Source organism: Aspergillus flavus, chromosome 8 (assembly GCF_009017415.1).
Source record: "Aspergillus flavus chromosome 8, complete sequence".
Classification (NCBI taxonomy): Eukaryota; Fungi; Ascomycota; class Eurotiomycetes; order Eurotiales; family Aspergillaceae; genus Aspergillus; species Aspergillus flavus.
In genome coordinates, this window is record NC_092403.1 from 941050 (window position 1) to 959784 (window position 18735).

At 49.3% G+C, this 18735-nt stretch overlaps 9 protein-coding genes across 9 annotated transcripts; 3 read left to right on the top strand and 6 right to left on the bottom strand.

Moving 5' to 3' along the window:
- Positions 1–6: 6 nt before the first annotated feature.
- On the bottom strand, positions 7–691 carry F9C07_1926697 (uncharacterized protein). Its single transcript, XM_071508489.1, has one exon. It carries the CDS (start codon positions 505–507, stop codon positions 145–147), a length of 363 nt encoding a protein of 120 aa, XP_071367281.1. The 5' UTR covers positions 508–691; the 3' UTR covers positions 7–144.
- A 1385-nt stretch (positions 692–2076) lies between these two features.
- On the top strand, positions 2077–6621 carry F9C07_1926821 (uncharacterized protein). The gene is made up of 6 exons (XM_041295492.2): positions 2077–3103; positions 3171–3636; positions 3702–4310; positions 4386–4712; positions 4768–5166; positions 5228–6621. Exons 1-6 carry the CDS (start codon positions 3053–3055, stop codon positions 6061–6063), a joined length of 2688 nt encoding a protein of 895 aa, XP_041151442.1. The 5' UTR covers positions 2077–3052; the 3' UTR covers positions 6064–6621.
- A 533-nt stretch (positions 6622–7154) lies between these two features.
- Positions 7155–8610, bottom strand: F9C07_2110552 (uncharacterized protein; the record flags this gene model as incomplete). The annotated part of the gene is made up of 3 exons (XM_041295482.1): positions 7155–8417; positions 8478–8544; positions 8603–8610. 3 exons carry the CDS (start codon positions 8608–8610, stop codon positions 7155–7157), a joined length of 1338 nt encoding a protein of 445 aa, XP_041151441.1.
- A 341-nt stretch (positions 8611–8951) lies between these two features.
- F9C07_2110553 (uncharacterized protein) lies at positions 8952–9995 on the top strand (the record flags this gene model as incomplete). Its single annotated transcript, XM_071509065.1, has 7 exons — positions 8952–8977; positions 9139–9181; positions 9222–9309; positions 9352–9455; positions 9575–9665; positions 9712–9874; positions 9896–9995. 7 exons carry the CDS (start codon positions 8952–8954, stop codon positions 9993–9995), a joined length of 615 nt encoding a protein of 204 aa, XP_071367282.1.
- A 1124-nt stretch (positions 9996–11119) lies between these two features.
- Positions 11120–12108, top strand: F9C07_2287172 (uncharacterized protein). The gene is made up of 2 exons (XM_071510885.1): positions 11120–11667; positions 11757–12108. The coding sequence occupies exons 1-2, from the start codon at positions 11177–11179 to the stop codon at positions 11893–11895; spliced, it is 630 nt and encodes a 209-aa protein (XP_071367283.1). The 5' UTR covers positions 11120–11176; the 3' UTR covers positions 11896–12108.
- On the bottom strand, positions 12109–15554 carry F9C07_2173698 (pyrophosphate-dependent phosphofructo-1-kinase). The gene is made up of 3 exons (XM_041295481.2): positions 13911–15554; positions 13379–13837; positions 12109–13317 (listed from the first exon to the last, which is right to left on the bottom strand). Exons 1-3 carry the CDS (start codon positions 14655–14657, stop codon positions 12196–12198), a joined length of 2328 nt encoding a protein of 775 aa, XP_041151440.1. The 5' UTR covers positions 14658–15554; the 3' UTR covers positions 12109–12195.
- A 142-nt stretch (positions 15555–15696) lies between these two features.
- On the bottom strand, positions 15697–16720 carry F9C07_12503 (NRDE protein-domain-containing protein; the record flags this gene model as incomplete). The annotated part of the gene is made up of 2 exons (XM_041295480.1): positions 15697–16596; positions 16655–16720. The coding sequence occupies 2 exons, from the start codon at positions 16718–16720 to the stop codon at positions 15697–15699; spliced, it is 966 nt and encodes a 321-aa protein (XP_041151439.1).
- A 258-nt stretch (positions 16721–16978) lies between these two features.
- On the bottom strand, positions 16979–17475 carry F9C07_12504 (uncharacterized protein; the record flags this gene model as incomplete). Its single annotated transcript, XM_071507844.1, has 3 exons — positions 16979–16998; positions 17187–17265; positions 17413–17475. The coding sequence occupies 3 exons, from the start codon at positions 17473–17475 to the stop codon at positions 16979–16981; spliced, it is 162 nt and encodes a 53-aa protein (XP_071367284.1).
- Positions 17476–17477: 2 nt separating this feature from the next.
- Positions 17478–18224, bottom strand: F9C07_12505 (putative glutathione-S-transferase theta, GST; the record flags this gene model as incomplete). The annotated part of the gene is made up of 3 exons (XM_041287610.1): positions 17478–17640; positions 17703–18074; positions 18127–18224. 3 exons carry the CDS (start codon positions 18222–18224, stop codon positions 17478–17480), a joined length of 633 nt encoding a protein of 210 aa, XP_041151438.1.
- Between the last annotated feature and the right edge of the window lie 511 nt (positions 18225–18735).

Consider the following 18735-nt stretch of genomic DNA (forward strand, 5'->3'; position numbering starts at 1 on the left):
TTTAAATTCTTGTATATACTACTACTGACGCAGGGGGTAGGTGCCAAGCTGTCAGTTTCTCTCAGTATGGCACCCCAATCCCCTGTGCCTAATAACTATGGGACGTGTATTATCTTACGCATGCCGACCGGAAACCAGTACGAACTAGAATTCATCTCGCAAGGGATAGGAAAGAGCAGGGCTTTTGTGTACACTATGCTTTCTCGTTAAGGATATACCGTGCTTCCTGAAGAGAACAAGTTCTTGGGTTCGGGTATGGAGGCCGTGACATTTAGCTGCAGAGACATCTATTGTTGGCCGACCCGTCCTCTTAGTATGCAGACCAAGCGCCATCAGACAGCACGAGATAATCGTGACCGTTAAGAGGTGTATTAGAGAAGCTCTGGCCTCCGATGGAGATAAACATACAGTCCTCATCTCTTGGGAGCACGGAAGGTGCCACCTCCCAGTCAGATTCGAAAAGGAAATATATATATATATCTTCAGCCAATCGGAATACAGTTTCATTCATCTCATTGCCAATCCTTGGCAGATATCATTCACATGATATCATCCCAACTTTCCCCGTGTGCAGCAGATACTTGCCTTCCCCTACAACTCGTCTCCATGGATCAGGTCACATTCTTACGTATTCCATGAGCCATACTCCGTACTGAGCTCAGCAACCAGTCGATGAAGACAGCCACTAACTTTAACCAACTGCTATCCGACTCTCCTACCTTCTGTAGAAGGCAACGACTAACGTGTAGCAAACCAAAAGCAGTGAACATTCAACAAACTCCTTTTGAAACCCTAAGAACCGTCTAAACCCTTGCAACCACAACCAAACCTCCTTGCAAGATCCTAGTCCCAAGATGATATCACGATGATCTATCTACGCCGAAGCCATACGGAAACCGTGTGGCTGTGGCAGATGACGTTTCAAAAGCAACCTTAAAAGCATACATGGCCGCTGGACGTGTGGCTTGACCGATCGGTACCGGATCAAGCGAGCCAAGATCGGTCCATCCGAGAAATATTGCCGAATAAGGCAGTGGAGCCACGATAGGTCACACGGTAAGGCCATGAACGTGTAAGCGTCAGAGGCAGCGTGGGCCATGTTATGGATCTGTTCATTATCGTTACTGGGTAGCGAGCAACATTGTATCCATAAGGCGTTCGTGGTTCGCGCTAAGGATTTGGTTGAACAATTTTCAAGGGTGATGATGCCGTGACAGAGCTGTAAAGTTTGATAGACTCTGGGCTCAATCGTCCTTGGAAGTTCTATGTTGGAGAGTGGTTGATCATTTTGATTGAGCTGTTGGTGGTCGTAATCCCAAGGACGGCGATACTCGGTCGGGGAAGAATGACTTCATGCTGGTAGGGTTTGATTGTGTGGCTGGTGCAGAGGACACGGGAAGATGCCGATCAGCAACAGGTCTGATTGGACCTGCGCAGCTAAGGCTAGTGGCAAACTTCGACAGACGCAAATAGCAGCAAGCACTAGCCACACCATTATAGATTTTCAAATTTCTATTACACAAGATTACACCAGTGTACGGACCTCATACAGCGTGGCTTTGGAAAGTGTTCCGGAAAAAGGAACCCTTAAGACATAATGGGGTAGAGACGCTGAAAAATTGAAGTGATTCAATGGGTGTGTTTCAAAATGTTTTCACTGCAGGTCCTGGATTAATTTACAGTAACATACCATGGTATGGACAGGTACAAACCTACTACAAGGGATTCCCTGAGGTTGAGCTTAGACGCAGCGGTATCAGTACGGTAAGGTACAGGAACGGGTAGCCGTTCCTAGCTACCGGGTACATGGGTACGTAAGGTCGGTCCTCCTGTAGTTGAGGTACCCATGGATGTACTTTGGGGTACTGAACTGTACCTGGGATCCTGAGTCAGGAGGGGTTGCCACAATAATACGAAATATAGATTGAAGAGAAACGGATGCTTTTCAAGGTTCGGAAAACAAGTATACTTACAGAGAGTTTTTTCTTTGACGCTAAAAAGGATCTATTGAGCCAAATCATCCACTTCGTAACCCAAAAAACGTTAGTCTTGCTGTTCTTATCTGGTGTTGCAAATTTTAATGTTCCCGAGGGGTGGCATCACTGAGTCCTCAATTATGGTCATAGTCTGCGTCGTTTTGATTGCTACTATGTATAACCTGTCATAATATACATTGATGGATTGAATCAATTTGAACCTTTTTTTTTTTTTTTCTTCATTTGACTCCGACAATCATACTTTGAGAGGAGAATTTATGGCTGAACAATCCGTTGCCAGCAGGGTCAAATCAGAAACACGAGTAAAACCCACAAAGAGTTCTTAGTGTCTAAAATTATTTAATTTTAAATTAGCGCTATGAGGTTGATCGGTTACTTATGATCAGTGAAATTCCCACGATCGCATCTCAGATCCATGTTTCACTCGTCGCAGGTTATGGTGCTGACTGGCTCTGGTGTGCATTGGTCCCACGACTCTTGTCACTAGTTTACCAACGATTTCCCCGGTAAGCTCAGCGGCTAAAGGTACAAGACCATTTTCAGCCCCGGGCATCTACGTAAGTGTCTCCTCCCTCCCGAAGAACCACCCGTTTGATTCTCTCATTCTTGGGATTCCAATTGGCATGTCTTCTCTTCTTTGACTTTCCTGACGAAGGATCACCGTAACCAGGAAAGGAAAAGATAACAAGGCAAAAATAAAAAAAAAATAAAAAAAATAACGGAAAAAAATCAAATCAGCCCCTCCCTGAAGCTTCCACTCCCTTGGTTCTCGTGTATCATTCTTTTCTAATTCTCCCTCTCTAGCTGGGCTGAAGTTCATACACTGCTTTCTACCCTCTTTTCTTTCGCTTATCTTTTCTAGACATTTTTCACCTTTTTTGTTTTCTTTCCCCTCCCCAAATATACTCATTCTATCATCCCTCATTTAATTGCGGTCAAAACTCGCATCGAGTTTCTTATCGTATCTTCCCGACTGCCCTATCCCCTAGATAAACATCAATCTTAGGGCACTTCGACGAGGGCAGCATTGGAACGAGGAAATATACCCAGCCGCAATGGCGTTCTCCGATGTTGGCCTGAGGGGCCTCCATCACCTCGTCCGACGGGTGAGTTGCAACTGTTTAATGACCGATTTTATCAGCTCTGGGCTTGGGCACATCTAACAATACGCAGGACAGTGATAACCCAGCCGACACTCCGCCCACGGCATCGGCGCTCGTCACCACTCTTGTGCCGGCCTTGGTGTCGGCCGGAGCGATGGTTCTGATCTTCCTAATCCTTCGTCGCAGTCAGCGCCGGACGTATATGCCACGAACATACCTAGGAGTCTTGAAACCGTGGGAGCGTACACCTCCCGTCTCGACTACCCCATGGGGTTGGGTCATTGACATGTACAAATTGCCCGATGAATACGTGCTGCAACACCATTCGATGGACGCTTACCTTCTGATTCGCTTCCTTAAATTGGTATCTATGATATGCTTCGTGGGCGCGTGCATGACGTTCCCTATCTTGTTTCCCATCAATGCAACCGGAGGTAACGGTAATATACAATTGAATATTCTGAGCATGTCCAACGTCGAAGAAAGCAAATACGAGCGTTACTTCGCCCACGCCTTTATTGCATGGCTCTTCATCGGTAAGTTTTGAGTGGGCTTTTCCAGGTACCCATGTGCATTTGGTCTTACATATCGCTCTTTCAAGGATTTGTCATGTATACCGTTACACGTGAGAGTATTTTCTACATCAATTTGCGACACGCCTACGCCCTTTCCCCAGCCTACGCCAGCCGGCTTTCGTCTCGGACCGTGCTATTCACCGCTGTTACGCAGGACTATCTCAACCGTGACAAGCTTCGCAAAATGTTCGGTACTGACAAAGTGAAGAATGTCTGGATTACTACCGATACGTCCGAATTGGACGACAAAGTAAAAGAACGTGATGATGCTGCCATGAAGCTCGAGGCTGCGGAAACGAAGCTCATCACTCTCGCGAACAAGGCACGCCTCAAGGCCATGAAGAAACAGGGCTATGTTGAAGAAGGACCCCCGACCCCCAGCGAAGAACCCAGTGACGAGTCGGGCTCAGTTGCGGCCCGCTGGGTCAAACCGTCCGAGAGACCCACGCACAGACTCAAATTACTCATTGGAAAGAAGGTTGATACGATCAATTGGGCCCGATCCGAAATCGAGCGCCTGAACCCCGAGATCGAGGAGTTGCAGGCCAAGCACCGAGCTGGCGATGCAAAGTTGGTTTCGTCGGTTTTTGTCGAATTCTATCATCAAGCAGATGCTCAGTCTGCCTATCAGTCTGGTAGGTTAATTTGCTGTGCTTTATTTGATATCTGACATGATGGTGTCGCAAGCTTGGTCTAACGTGCGACTACAGTGGCTCACAACCTGCCTCTTCACATGGCACCGCGCTACATCGGCCTGGAACCCACTCAGGTTATCTGGTCTAACCTCCGTATTCGGTGGTGGGAACGTGTTATTCGGTATTTTGCAACTATTGGCTTCGTTGTCGCTCTCATCGTCTTTTGGGCAATTCCCACGGCCGTGGTGGGTTCCATCTCGAACATCACTTTCTTGACGGAGAAGGTCCCTTTTCTTCGCTTTATCAACGATGTCCCAAGCTGGATCCGAGGTGTCATTACTGGCCTTCTCCCTACTATTTTGCAGTCCGTGTTGATGGCTCTGTTGCCAATTATACTGCGACGTAAGTTGATTTCACAAAGTGTTCCTTTTTGAATGGTCGCTCATTGTTATTCTAGTGATGGCTAAGCTTGGTGGCGCGCCGACTGCCGCGGCTGTCGAGCTGACCACCCAGAACTTCTACTTCACATTCCAAGTTATCCAAACATTTTTGGTTGTCACTGTTACGTCTTCCGCTTCTAGTGTGGTCTCGGATATCATCAACAACCCTTCATCCGCTGCCTCGCTCCTAGCTAAGAAGATCCCACAAGCTTCCAACTTCTACATATCCTATATTATCCTGCAGGGGTTGTCGTTCAGCGCTGGTGCGCTTCTTCAGATCTCTGGTCTAATCCTGGGCAAGGTTCTCGGCGCGTTGTTGGATAATACCCCCCGTAAGATGTTCACTCGTTGGTCCTCACTTTCTGGTCTAGGCTGGGGAACAGTATACCCCGCATTCACCTTCCTGGTAGTCGTTGGTAAGTACTCTGCCCATGTTTCTGATATGGAACACAGCTAATGGCGCCTGCTTCTCAATAGCCATCACCTACTCGTGTATCGCTCCCTTGGTTCTTGGCTTCGCGACCATTGGTCTGTACCTGTTCTACTTCGCTTACCGGTACAACATGCTGTATGTGTCCAATGCGGACATTGACACTCAGGGCAAAGCCTATACACGTGCCTTACAGCATATTACCGTCGGCTGTTACCTGCTCAATGTTTGTCTCATTGGTCTCTTTGCCATTGCAAGCGGTGCTCGTCGAATTGCGCTCGGCCCTCTCATTCTCATGATAATTTCTCTTGTTGTCATGGTCATCTACCACGTTTCTCTGAACTCGGCGCTGGACCCTCTCATCAACTATATCCCAAAGAATCTGGAGTCGGAGGAGGAGGCCCTTCTTATCCAGGAGAAGGGCGAACTTGCTCCATCTGGGGGCGAGCACTCAGATGACGCCGGCGCCAGTGGCCCTGGAAAGGAGGGCATTGACAATGGCGTCACCAACGTTGATTCGGCTGAAAAGGGCCTAACTGGACCAGCTCCGGAGCCTAAGGTCAACTCCCTGACCAAGTGGTTGCGCCCGGACAAGTACGATGGCTACACCCAGCTGCGGCGCTTTGTCCCCAACGCCTCGGCTATCACCACCTATGCCCCCGAAGTTGAACGCGACGCGTATTTTCACCCTTCCATCACCTCCCAGCCTCCCCTCCTTTGGATTCCTCGTGATGAAATTGGCGTGAGTAAGCAGGAAATCAAGCATACCTCGCGGGTGATCGCCATCACCGACGAGGATGCGTGGTTGGACGAGAAGAACAAGATTCACTGGGACATGGACAAGGGTGTTCCACCTATCTACGAAGAGAAGATCTACTACTAGTCACTCATTTGAACTCTGACTCATGTTCTGCTGAACTGGAACATGTCTTGGAAAGAATGTTTTCCTTTCTGTTTGATACCCACGTGGCCGTTGCTGGTCTCCTCAGCAGCAACCCTGAGATATTATGGCCCTAACTGGTCTGTTAATACTTAATTCATATATGAGCTGCGATTACGATGGATGCTTTGACAGAACCTGTGATGTTGATTAGTTGATGTCTTGAATATGATCTGTGGTTCACTTTATTTCTAACAGTGACTTTCGCCGCTTAATTACAGTAGCTAGTTATCTTTAGAAGCTGTAGAGCTTGAACAATGAAGTATCTTCAAACTTCTGAAATAGAGTGAATATTTACACAAGATGATTCACAGAGCCCTCAGATCTCGATCAATAGATTTCATTTTATCCAATATCAGCTGAATGGTCTCGTGATATATTTCTTTCTCCGGAACCGAATCATCGTCTTCGCATAATTTACCCTCAATCTTGATCCATGCCCACTCTACCTATATACCCCGCATTATTACAGTCAACCCCTTACATTGACCCAGCCCAAATACACAAACAGAATACCTCATACGGGGTCCATGATCCCTTGCCTAATAGAATGGAGACTAGTAATATCTCCGATCCAAAGACGACAAGGAAATCCAAGTACACGGTTCCGTTCTCGGAGGCCGAATCAGCCAAACCACTTGATTGGGCTGGATTGATTGGTGAGAGTACAGATTTTTTACTTCATTGAGTGAGCTTACGATAGGTAGAGTGATCTCGTGGATGAAATGAAGAGGCCTTTTCGGTTATGGATGGTAATCCTAAAGAGAGGGATTTATATAACAGGCTGGTGCATTCTCATATTATTATTGCGTCAATTGAACATAGAGAGAATCGAAAGTAAAACACTAACAACAATGCGTGAGTGGTGACGTGCATCCTCGACACTACCTATATAGGATCATTCCTCCACGGTATACGAATCAGGACTTTTGAACCAGCTATCTGTGAGAACCAATTCCAATTTCCCTCGGTATAAAGCGGTATTAGTCGATATAGAATATTATTAGGGAAAGGAAAGGAAAAAACGGGTCATGTCATGCCTCGCTCGCCTCCAATGCTCTCGTTAACTGGTCTATATGCTGCTTCATCTCCTCACATAACCGTTCATGCCGGCCGTGGGCATATGGGAATTTCTCCCGACGCAACGCGTCCATCAATCTGGCCAGACACACTCCGGCACGTTTCAGCTCCCTGAGGAAGATCCCCTCACAGATAGCCTTCTGCTCGACGAAGTCGATCTCAAACACCCCGAAGCGGATCAGGCGCTCCGCACAGCCCATGGACTGGTGTGCTTCAGACCGCAGCGTGAAGTCGCGGTACCCGAAGCTGAAGAGGGTGATGATTTTGCTCAGAGCAACGGTGAACAGCAGGTGGCCGTCGTACATCTGCTCGAAACTGAGGCTCTCGCTTAGCTGCAGGAGAGTCGTCAGATACTGCTGGTTGGCGGCCAGGACGGCGTCGAGCGTGTGGTTCTCCTTTGTGCGGTGTCGGCCCATGAGGAGCGTCTGTTCGATGTTGTGCAGCAGTTGTAGGTATACTGTGTAGCTCGCCTCGGGGCCCATGTTTTCCAGAGCGCTGACCGGGTATATTCCTTCGTCGGCTAGGTACTCTGGTGGAGTTGCGGGTTGCCGGATCGAGGTCGTGCAAGATCGACTGGGGTCGCAGCTGCCGTTAGCGACGTTCGTCTCCATTTCCCAGTCGTGGCTGAGTCGACGGTCCAGACTTAAGGAGTCTCTGCTCGCTGACATTTCTAGTCCCGGTGTTGGGAGGCTGTTGGCGCTAAGGGGCTCCAAGTCGGAGGCCCAGCAAAAGTTGCCGGGTTCTTGAAGGCTTAGGTCGATATTGGGACCCAGAGGATGGGATATGTTGTGTGTTGAGGTGGGTGCTGTGTCTGCGAGGGACAGACCATCCGGTGCATAGCCGGCCCCTGAGTAGAATGGTATGCTGCTCGAATAATCGTGCACCATCAACGGGGTGATCATGGGATCTACAGCGAAGTTCGACGGAACATGGCGCGCTGAAGGAGTCACCCCTGAGCCGCCTTCATCCTTGATGGCGTTTGAAAACGGCTGGAAAGCTGTGATTGTCCCATTTGCGGACTCCAGGTGTGAGGGCGACGTGAGCGATATGGATGATGGGGGAGCCGTAACGGCGGCAGCGGCGGCAGCTGCTGCTGCGGCACGGTTGGCCTTGCTTCGTTTCCCCGGCACCTTCCCAATTCTCGAGATCGAGAAGATACATTCCGAGCCAAGATTAGCGCAGCGTTGACAGCCAGTTTTCTCCCCTGAGCAGCGGACCTTCAGACGAGAGTTATATCTCATGTTTCTATACGATTATATCTGGGCTTTCTCGCTTACCTTAGCGGCATGACACTCATTGCAGGCAGCACGAAGCTTGGGTGGCCTCTTGGAGATGGTACGGGCCCTATGAGCAGGTGTCAGCTTATTTGATAGGCAGGATCTGAGTATGGGGAAGTACTCACGATGACATGGTTAAGATGGCCTTCGTATGGCATGAACAGAGCACGAAGCGAAGACAAGCTAGGGCCAATAGTTCAGGCAGGAGGCACAGTGGTCGTGAGGATGGAGGTGACGATAGGTGTACCAGAGCCAGAGGTATCTGAAGCTGCCTATGTATCTCTGTGATGTATAGGCGAGGCTGACACTCATCACCTTAGGCCTCAGTCTTCCATAGACCGGTAGGGTCCCCGGGCCAAGCAACACCAATCCAAGGTCATTAGGGATGAGATAGGCCAACGAGAGGAAGCCGTTAATCTATAAAGAAAAATAAAAAGACCAATACAGAGAGCCAGTCCATACCTTAGCGACCAAATGAGCCATACAACGATTTTGCAGCGGTAGATCCGCATCCGCCATTGGATAAAAATAGCAGGGGCCACATAGTCCCTCGAGGACTGACTACCTGGAACGACGCATCTTATACTGGGTTTCAAATTGCACCGATCCGTCTCTGTGGTTCGCCTTGAGCTTGCGAGGATCTATATTTCCTTGTGAACAGCCAAAACAAAAGAAAGTCTAGATTCAGGGTAGCTGGTACCCAGGTAAGTATTTACCTGGTCTTGATAGCTCACCTAATCAAAGGCCACCGGCTCGAGCTCAGTCCTCTGTCCGGGCACGTCGGCAGGAATCTTTGACGTTTCACGATATGCTGTGCAACCATCGAGGCTCCGTAAGTGGAGGATTGACAATGCGGCGTGACCTGCCAGCTTAGGCAGGGTGCAGGACAAAGGACTCGAGCAAAACGGAAGGATTCAATATCAACGTGACACGCTGTTGCCATCCCACCAGTATGGGTTCACTGGTCGAGCATCGCAGGTCAGCCGTCCAATGGCAAACGGTCCACAACCCGGTCAAATGCACTGACCACGACCAGGATAGCCGTTCTTTCTTACTAAATGGCTTGCGATAATGACCACTGCTACTGCCTTATCCAGCCACTATCGATCCGGTTCAGTGTGCATGCAGCCTCACCGGGCAACCACTTAGGCGCCTGCGACCCTCATAACGGTCTTTCTAACCAGTTTTGTATATCTTTGTCGTGTCGCGTCGTCGATAGTACTGTGTCATCAAGGCACGGCGCTCGAGTCCAAAGCGCTGACTAGCCCTGGACAGTGTGGAGATAAGATCGTCACCTATGGCCCATTGTTCTCCTCCCATCCCTGGTCCGATCTCGACCCATCCTCCGATAGATCCGGCATAGCTCCCCGCAAGTCGTACTCGGATGTCATTTCCACGTATGTGAGTCGTTGCTACAGGGCGCCGCCTGGGTGGCTGGGCTACAAGGAGCCCGGGTCTGCCATGTATATCAAAGCGTACTCTCCGGACCTTGGGATAAACCATCTCGTAATGCGATAGATGGTGCCGTGGTGTCGCGAGAGCACTACATATATAAGCAGTGTCAATTTTGCCTATCAGGACTTCCTCTCATGTACGAAACACACTCGCTGAATTGCAAATCCCCACAAAAAGAATACAATGACGTGTATCTCCAACCCATGATTACTTTATTAGTACCCCATCAACCCCCTCATAAGCACAGAATGACTCTCACACTAAGCATAATAAAACCGTTACCTAGCCCTACACAGTGCAACCGCCCTACACAGTGCAACCCAACCAAATGCCAGCAAGACCCTCCACCAGTCCCTAGCTAACCCAAAGCCACCCTATACCTCCCACGTCAGAAACAAGGGACTGTTACCTTCTCTATCAGGACAAGAGACCCTGGGCAAGCCAAAGCGGGGGTACAATGAGAGCAAGACCACCTGTTCCACGTCCCTTCCGTTCAGGACCAATTCCGAAACCGACCATATCACTACACTCACAGGAGGCGATCCGACCCCAGCAAAGCCACGGTAATACGCCGGCTGCAATTGGCCCAACGGGTGAATTGGTTTTTCTGCCGTGCAGCCGTGGATCCTGTCTTTCTGGGATGTTATTCGATTCAGTTCTGGCATAGTATCTTCCTCTGAGGAGTCAGGATTTGATGTAGTATACTTATTAGATTTGTAGGACCGTACACAGAATACAAAGTCCAACTATGAGACCCCTAAAGATAAAATAATACATTAAACTTCCTCATCGAACATACTGTACACACCTAAACTCAATCAATATATGAATGAACCAAGCAAAGCAAAACAACCATTCGGCCCACGCCGCAACCCGTCCCTCCCAAACTCAGTTCCCAACCCCAAGAAAAAACCACTCACCAAAACATACCTTCACAAATACCCAAATACCCAAAAAGAAGAAAAAAGAAGATCACAAGCCCCCTATAACCCCCTCCCCTCCTCAAAAACCCTCAACAATGACGGCTCTTGCATCATACCTTACGATCTACCCGATGATCACCTAGGTCACGGGCTCCCTGATTGGCTCACACCGCCCCTAAATTAGGGCTTCCGTGGCATGATCCCAGGTCACAGGACCGGGATCGCCACACCGGATGATCGTGTTCCTGGGGGTAACTTTCGTCACTGGGCGGAGTTGGGGATGGGCGGTGGATTGCTGTGTAGGGGAGTTGGGGTTCATAAATGGGTTGCTTTGGGATGTTGGTGTTGGGTTTGGGTATTTTGGTTAGCTGTTGCAGACTTGCATTTACTTCTATATCTACTGGGCTACTTACTATACATTACGGATTGAAGAATTATTTGTTCGGTGATCGGTACAATACTTACATACAATCATACGAACAACTACAACTACAACTACACTACAACAACCACAAATCCACTCAAGTGGAAAGAAGCAAAATGAGCTTCACAAAAAACCTAACCCGAGCCCTAAACACCACCCCCCTACGACAACAACGCAGCACAACCACTTTCCCCTACGCCACGCACGAGCCCCTCGAATACCAACTCAGCAGACTCTCTCTATCAAAAATCAAGCAAGAGTCTGCCCGGCCAGAGCCCGACCTGCGTCATGTCGTCGGGTATGCGTCGGTGAATCGCGCCGCGGGGGATAAGATGTACCAGAATCTGGTGCGGGGGGTGGAGCTTTTACGGACGGAGAGGAGGGCGAAGTATGCTGCTGGGAGGAGTAAACTTTCTTCCTCTTCTTCTAATACTTCCTCCGGAGGGAAGGGGAATGGGGCTGGGATTGGGGGATTAGGGGTACTTCGGAGAGAAGAGGAAGTGGTGGAGACGAGGTGTTTTGGGGAGGGCGAGTTGGAGGGAAGGGGACGGCGGAGGAAGAGGAGCTCGAAGAGGTTGAGGGAGGAGCGGGTTTAGTAGCTCTGAGGATGGGATAGCTATGAGTTATGAGGTTATGGTCATGTTTTTCCCTGTCAACCTGTGTGGTTTTCAGGAGTTCTCTGTTTCTTGGGTTGGCGTCTGGCTGGATCGGATTGTGATTTTTATAGTTTCGGGAAAACTATGATCAAAACGTTATTCGCATTAAGCGCTGCGTTGTATGAGTCTCTTGATAGCATGTTAATTCATTTGAGTTAAGACAATATGGAAATTGGGAATCATCATTGGCGTATTAACGGAATTGTTATCGCCTCTCTCTTCGTAAATATTAGACTATGTAAAAACGACAGTGTATGCCCTCAGTTCGGAATCGCATATAAAGACGAGCGTCCTGACAAGGAGTCCACAGCTTCTTGGATCTCCAACCAGTTCTGAGTCTTCGGCCGCTGTCGCTTCCAATCAGTATCGGTCGCTTCAACTCCGGTAGGACCTCCCATCGGCAGCAGAAGGATACGAGACTGTTTGATGCTGATCACCGTAGCTGAGTTCTCATCGTTCATGATTTCCTCCGGAGACTGGCCCGCAAATGTTTCCAAATGTTCCATGCACTTGACGGCCAACCGGAACGCGCGAATGCGGTCAATGGGTGAGACTTTGCCGCCTTGCTGGAAGTGTCCAGGCACTACGCCCTGCGCATCAAAGCGATTCTTGGCCTCATGTTTGATGATATTTGCAATCTCGGTTGTACTGTAGATGGTGGATGTCTGGTCATTGCGGATAATCAGCTTGCCCGAGCGATTGGCACCGTGATCCTTTGAGAATTGTTGGCGGAGGTACTCAATATCATTGGAGAGGCTTTGTAGAGTTATTCCTCGTTCAGGCGTATACACGGTCATTGCTCCTGCGGCCAGCGCAGCAGCTGTCGCCTGGTACTCGGCTCCTTGCGCTTCCACGACGAAAACGCTATGCCCGGAGGAGGACGCAGATTGCCGAACAACATCGCAGAAATAAACAAGGGTATTAAGACTGGTGTCGCTTCCAAGGGAGTATTCCGTGCCGGGGACATTATTTGACATACTTGCTGGGAGAAGGACGAGCGGAATCCGGAAGGCAAGATATTGCTTACGCGCCTTGCGCAGTTGACTGACGGCTGTGAACGCTTCGAAGCCTCCAATAACGAAAAGTGCATCAAACTTATATCGCTCGAAGCATTGAGCTGTCGTTTCGATATCGTCTAATGGTAGTCCCGCATTGGTACCAATGTCAGACCCGCCGTCGTTGATCCAGTCACCAGATTCCAACCAATGCATTTCACGAACCGAGCCAGGGGTATCGTCATGGTGTCGGCAGAGACCAGGGAAACCGTTGTGGATGGCGATCGGGGTATGTCCTCTGGTTAAGCAATAGGCGACTACTGCGCGTGTGGCTGGATTCATGCCTGCAGCTGGGGCGCCAACGTGAATGATAGCAACCCGCATGCGCTGTAACTTACATTAGGTTCAATTTGTACTTGATTGGGCGGCGGGCCTATTAAGAGCATACCTTATCTTCGGGTAAGACCATCTTGGGATGGTCACTCGTGTTCAGGTGTCGGTAGGCGCTATGATATTCCATGAATTCGGGATCCCGAAGTGTTGCTGCTTTCTCGAATTCTTTGGCGTGCATACTGGCATTGGCCTCCTTCGTTAAGGCAACAGTTTCAGCCAGAGACGATGCTCTGATTCTATTTTCCTGGATAATCACCACCGGAGAGGGCGACTCAGGAGTCATAGACAGCACCGCTTTGACGGCGTGGATGCCTTGTAAGGTTGATAGCCAGCGGTCGTATGCACATGGGGATCCGCCTCGTTGGATATGACCTAGAACAGTGACGCGGGTATCGAGCCCTAAGCGCTTGCTCAGAACATCTTTCACGGCAGATGACGAAATGCGATCCAAGTTGCTGTCCTGGGCACCTTCTGCCAGAATAACGATAGTGCGACGTTTGCCACGGTTGCGGTTCTAGCATCGATACGTTAATACGTCAGCCTTTCCAAAGTGGGTGTAGCAGGAAAAAGGGTAATAAAGACAGTACCTTGGTGATGATTGAACACATATCATCCTCCCAGCCGTCGCGCGGAGGCCTCTCCGGGATAAACAACCAATCCGCCCCAGTTGCGATAGCAGCCATCAACGCTAGCCAGCCACAGTGCCGGCCCATGACTTCAACAACAAACCCTCGGCGATGAGAAGAAGCCGTGTCAAACACTGCATCGACTGCTTCGCAGATCCGTGTTAATGCAGAATAGCATCCAATGGTGGCATCTGTGCCGGAAAAGTCATTGTCGATAGAGCCGAGTAGTCCGACAATATTCAGGTTCTGATGAGGTGCGACTTGCGCCACGGTCAAAACACCTGTTGAGACCAGCTCATTGAGCAGCTCTGGCCATTCGGATCGGAAGAGGTCTGCCCCGGTCAAGCTTCCATCCCCACCACAGACAACTAAGGCGTCGATGCCGAAAAGCACCATATTCCTTGCCGCCTGAAGACGACCTTCTCGTTCGCGAAAACGATCACAGCGTACGGATCCAATGAGTGTCCCTCCACGGGATAGGAAACCTCGAACGTCTTCCCAATATAAAGGATGCATCATTGCACCGCCCTGGATGAGTCCCTCGTAGCCTTCGTGGATTGCCCATGCTTCACAGCCGTTCTGTATTGCTGTGCGGACGACTGCACGGATCGCTCCATTCATTCCCGGGGCATCCCCTCCTGATGTCAGGATGCCAATGCGGCGGGGTTTGCGTCTTGAAGAGTAAGTATCTAATATAGTGTTGGTCATGGTGTGAATCTAGTCAAAAATCAAATGAGATGGTAGGTGTGGGTGATGTCGATACTAGTACGAGGATGTTGTGAAAAGTGGACAACAGATCCTTGGAGGAATAGCAGGATAACTCATTTTATCAGGAGGGCAAACAGGGTAAGACATAAATTCTCCGCATACTACGGACTATACCACGTCCCGTGATGGGCTGATGGCCCCTTTGTTCTGACAGGCCGATATGGTCCGATGTGGTACTCGGGCAATCGCAGACGTGTGACAAGTGAATGAATGAAAGATGCCTAAGCTAATCATCGTCGTGTTTTTGATAGTGAACCACCCAAGTGTTCGCATTAATGCTAATACTAAATGGGATCACAACGCAATTTGCCACACTAAATCAAGAAAAAGGAAAACAACATGACAGGGGATCAGGAACGGCGTGGCTCCGTGGAAGATGATCATTAGTTTACGGAGTAGCTGCGGACGGAAACCTCCGAACCATCCCGGAACCCCATTTGTCTTACCCTTTGGGCACAACCATATTATTTGTCCTGACGCCTCGATCTGGGCACTGATCCATCAGCTTATCAAGGATGGCTGTGTGCGACGAAAGTACAGAAGTTGGCGCTATAATACAGGCAAATAAGAGATCCGAAGAACGCTAAAATCTTGGATGGTTCTACACAATACACCGATAACGACGATACTCAGCCATAGGGCATAGACTACTCCGTAGCCTGTTGATATCAATCAGTGCTCCACAATGAACCCACACAACATGCGACTCTAATCTAAGCTCGCCGCGTCATGGGGTACCGGGATACCGATAGACTCCCGTGTCCCGAAATGAAGACAACGTGACCGACAGCGTGATGCCATTGACGTGGGAATTGAGCCCAAAAGTTAATCCTACGGTAGAAACTATTCAATGACCGATATACCGGATCAATCACTAAACTTTATGATTCGAGAGATATGTCCCCAAAACGCCGCAATACCCTCTTAATATACATGGACGAACTAGAATCGCATGCAGCTGAAACCTCCTGTATGGCGTCTATTTTTCAATACGGAACTCAAACGACCGGTCGCGAGCCTCTGTAGAGACTGGCTGAGCATCATCGTCGTACAATGTACGTTCAAAATACCGGACCCGCCCATCGAAACCCACCAAAATGACCGTCTGCTTCTGTGTCGCATACAGCCCTTCCAGATATGCACGATTGGGCGTTCCCTCAGGAGTAGACGGTAGAACTGGACTCTGCTCCCTCTTGTCCTGATTAGCTGACTCTGCTTCATCCCGCGCCTGTTTATCACGCCCGATAGGTGGAATAAAAACACTCTGCGGAAGGTGCGGGATGTATTCCTGGACTCCAGCATCGTTGCTCAATCGTGGTAGCGTATCCACACTAAGCACGCCCAATAGCCTCTCGATCAAATTGTCCTCGCTCTCCTGGTTCTGAACATGTCCCGCAATCGCATCAACAATCGCGTCTTCCCCCTTCTCAACCTTAGGCCAAGACCGATCATCGTAGTCCGTATTGCTCAGCCCGACCGTTTGGCCCGGTTTGTCTGCGATCCAGAGGATTGGTTCCGTCTCCGACGCCCGGCTGGCCAAAATCGCCAGCGGCTCCATAACATTTCCACACACGAGGTTAAATCCGCCGATATTTGCCAACTCTCCGTTCGTGGTCCATTGGTTCACGAACTCTTGGGTGGTTTGCGCGCTATCCGGCGACAATGCGAGCCAGCTGTTGACCACCTCGCCACGGCTGTATTTCCCGACGGCTTTTGCGCAGGTGTCTTCATGGTAATTTGTTAGCACGGCTATGCGGCCTTGTTTTGTGATACCCAGCCAGGTGGGGTGGATGGGGCGCACAAGATCTCGGGCGCTGAGGACGTGGGAATGAGGGGACGGCCACCAGTCTGCACGGGAAGTTGGTCGGTGGAGGAATTCCTGTATTGCGGTCAGTATCGGATATTGCGAAGGTTTATGAAGCGTGTAGGATACGTACGTCTCGGTTGTTGCAGATGATGAGGCGATATTGGGGATGAGCGGTGGAAAAGAAGGCGATACACATGGTAAAGGATTTGTAGTTGTAGGTTGATATTCAGTGTAGAGCGGCTGTATTATCCAGCATTGTAGCTGATTATGACTTGCATTTATCTATAGAGTGAGATGGACGGAAGATCTCGTACGACCACACGGGAAAGCACGGGTGTCCCAACCGGGTGAGGCGAGAGTCAGGCGATGGGACACATGGCTGGTATTTGGTCGCAGATTGTCTTTGGCTGACCACAGTTGGCCGCACAGGAAAGCCAAGTGAAATCGGTCATAATTACTCGGGAGCCAGCGAATCTGACGGTGATATCATCATCATGATTACCTTATGCTAACAAAGAGGCAACGGAAAGTCACATGCCTTCTCCCCGCGTTTACTATTTTTATAGGGTGGATCATTGCTCCGCAATCATTCATGCATGCAGTGTGATTCTAGACTCTTGGGTGGTGGAGGTGCGTCTCACACCAGCATATCTGCAACGTACGATTATATTGCAGGGTGTTAAGAAAATACTTATTGATCCGCTGAGCAGTCCGTTTTTGTTGACGGAAATCATTGGTTGCCTAGAGTTGGAGCCAATGGAATGTACAAATCGCTGACCTTGATTTATGACAACCTAGTATATATCTATAGCGTACACTGCTCTATGCAGAGAATGTGAATAGTAGGTACAATTATGAAGAAAAGGAAAGGGGCGAAAAGTCCAGTACAGAACACTTCAATCCCTGCCAGCCGACCTGGCCAATGGCGTGGTCAGTCCGGTAGGAGAGCATTTCTATCCGCGGATCTTCAGATGAACAGCATCGAAGCCCTTCTGAACTGCCGGTCGCTGGTAAACCCGATCGTACCATATTGTCAGCTCCGGGAACCTCTCCAGGTCGAGACCAGCTGAGCCTGCGGCAGCCACGTAGGGGAGGTGGACGAGATCCGCAAGAGTGCTGCACATGGTTAGCTACTTATAGACTTAATACCAAGGGGGGTGTATAATGAAATAGCGCACCATTTCTTGCCCACCAGGTAGTTACTGTGCGACTTCATCAGATGCTCCTCAAGGTGAAGATACAAACTGATAGCCTTTCTGGCGAAGGGGATGTCATCCTTTGCATCGAGATCGAAGCGACGCTCTTCCGGATGGGCTGCATTGGGCTCAGTTAAAGATGCGACTAATCTGTTTACCTCTTCATCCTCCTTAGAGCCCTTCTTATAGGACACATCGTGCGCCGTGTCATAGCGCGTAATCAGGTACGACACAACATCGTGGAACCCGGAAAGATTGACGGACTCGCCGTCGCTTTGCGTGTTCCTGAGCACGGGAAAGCTTTGCGCACCAATATCTTCTAGTTTTTTGTCCAGATAGAGGTGATAGGGGAGTCTGAAACAATTAGCCAGGAGTTATAGGGATTGTTTTGGTTCAGGGGACCCACTTGAGTTCCTCGAGGATGACGGCAACAATGGCCCCCTCTCTTTGGCCTTTGGAGGCAAAAAGAGAGATCGTTCCTCGCTTTTCTGGGAAGACGTTCATTGCGACAGTCGTGGTGTAATTGAGATTGAGTGCGAAGATTTCTTGGAAATAAGTCTAACGCAGGGGAAAACAAAAAAAAAAAAAAGGCGAGGGGTATTGTTGAGGTCCAGAGTTTTGTTCAGTAGCCTAAAAAGAAAAGAAACCCCTCATTTCTCGTGAGCTGCGCACGTGGGCGAAGCACACCGCTAGCAGACAAACTCAATTTCTTTTTGACTCTTCTTTCTTCGACCACTTTTAACTGAATAATTAGAATCTTCACTGATAGCGATGATTTATGACGCCATGCACGGGACGAAGGATCATGTCCCTCCCTAAATAAGCATTTAGTCAATTCCGAGCCTATCGATAGCTTGTCGCTCTTACTCAACTACTAGTTAACTTCCGGTCTTGTCGTACAATGTGTATTGACATCATGACATAATCTCAGACGGTTACTCGAAATTTCTTCGCGGTACCCTGAACGGATTCATGATTTGATGTACAAACACCGAGTTATTCGACAGAAGTGCTG

What these genes read in the sequence shown, in the direction of transcription:
- F9C07_1926697 (XM_071508489.1), bottom strand. Translation starts at nt 507, where the DNA reads ATGAAACTGTATTCCGATTGGCTGAAGATATATATATATATTTCCTTT.
- F9C07_2173698 (XM_041295481.2), bottom strand. Translation starts at nt 14,657, where the DNA reads ATGACCAACACTATATTAGATACTTACTCTTCAAGACGCAAACCCCGC. An exon ending in TGTGTTCAATCATCACCAAG is followed by an intron (nt 13,838 to 13,910) that starts GTACTGTCTTTA and finishes TATCGATGCTAG; the next exon opens with AACCGCAACCGTGGCAAACG. An exon ending in TGGTCTTACCCGAAGATAAG is followed by an intron (nt 13,318 to 13,378) that starts GTATGCTCTTAA and finishes TGTAAGTTACAG; the next exon opens with CGCATGCGGGTTGCTATCAT.
- F9C07_2287172 (XM_071510885.1), top strand. Translation starts at nt 11,177, where the DNA reads ATGGGTTGCTTTGGGATGTTGGTGTTGGGTTTGGGTATTTTGGTTAGC. An exon ending in CGGACGGAGAGGAGGGCGAA is followed by an intron (nt 11,668 to 11,756) that starts GTATGCTGCTGG and finishes TTGGGGGATTAG; the next exon opens with GGGTACTTCGGAGAGAAGAG.
- F9C07_1926821 (XM_041295492.2), top strand. Translation starts at nt 3,053, where the DNA reads ATGGCGTTCTCCGATGTTGGCCTGAGGGGCCTCCATCACCTCGTCCGA. An exon ending in TCCATCACCTCGTCCGACGG is followed by an intron (nt 3,104 to 3,170) that starts GTGAGTTGCAAC and finishes AACAATACGCAG; the next exon opens with GACAGTGATAACCCAGCCGA. An exon ending in TATTGCATGGCTCTTCATCG is followed by an intron (nt 3,637 to 3,701) that starts GTAAGTTTTGAG and finishes CGCTCTTTCAAG; the next exon opens with GATTTGTCATGTATACCGTT.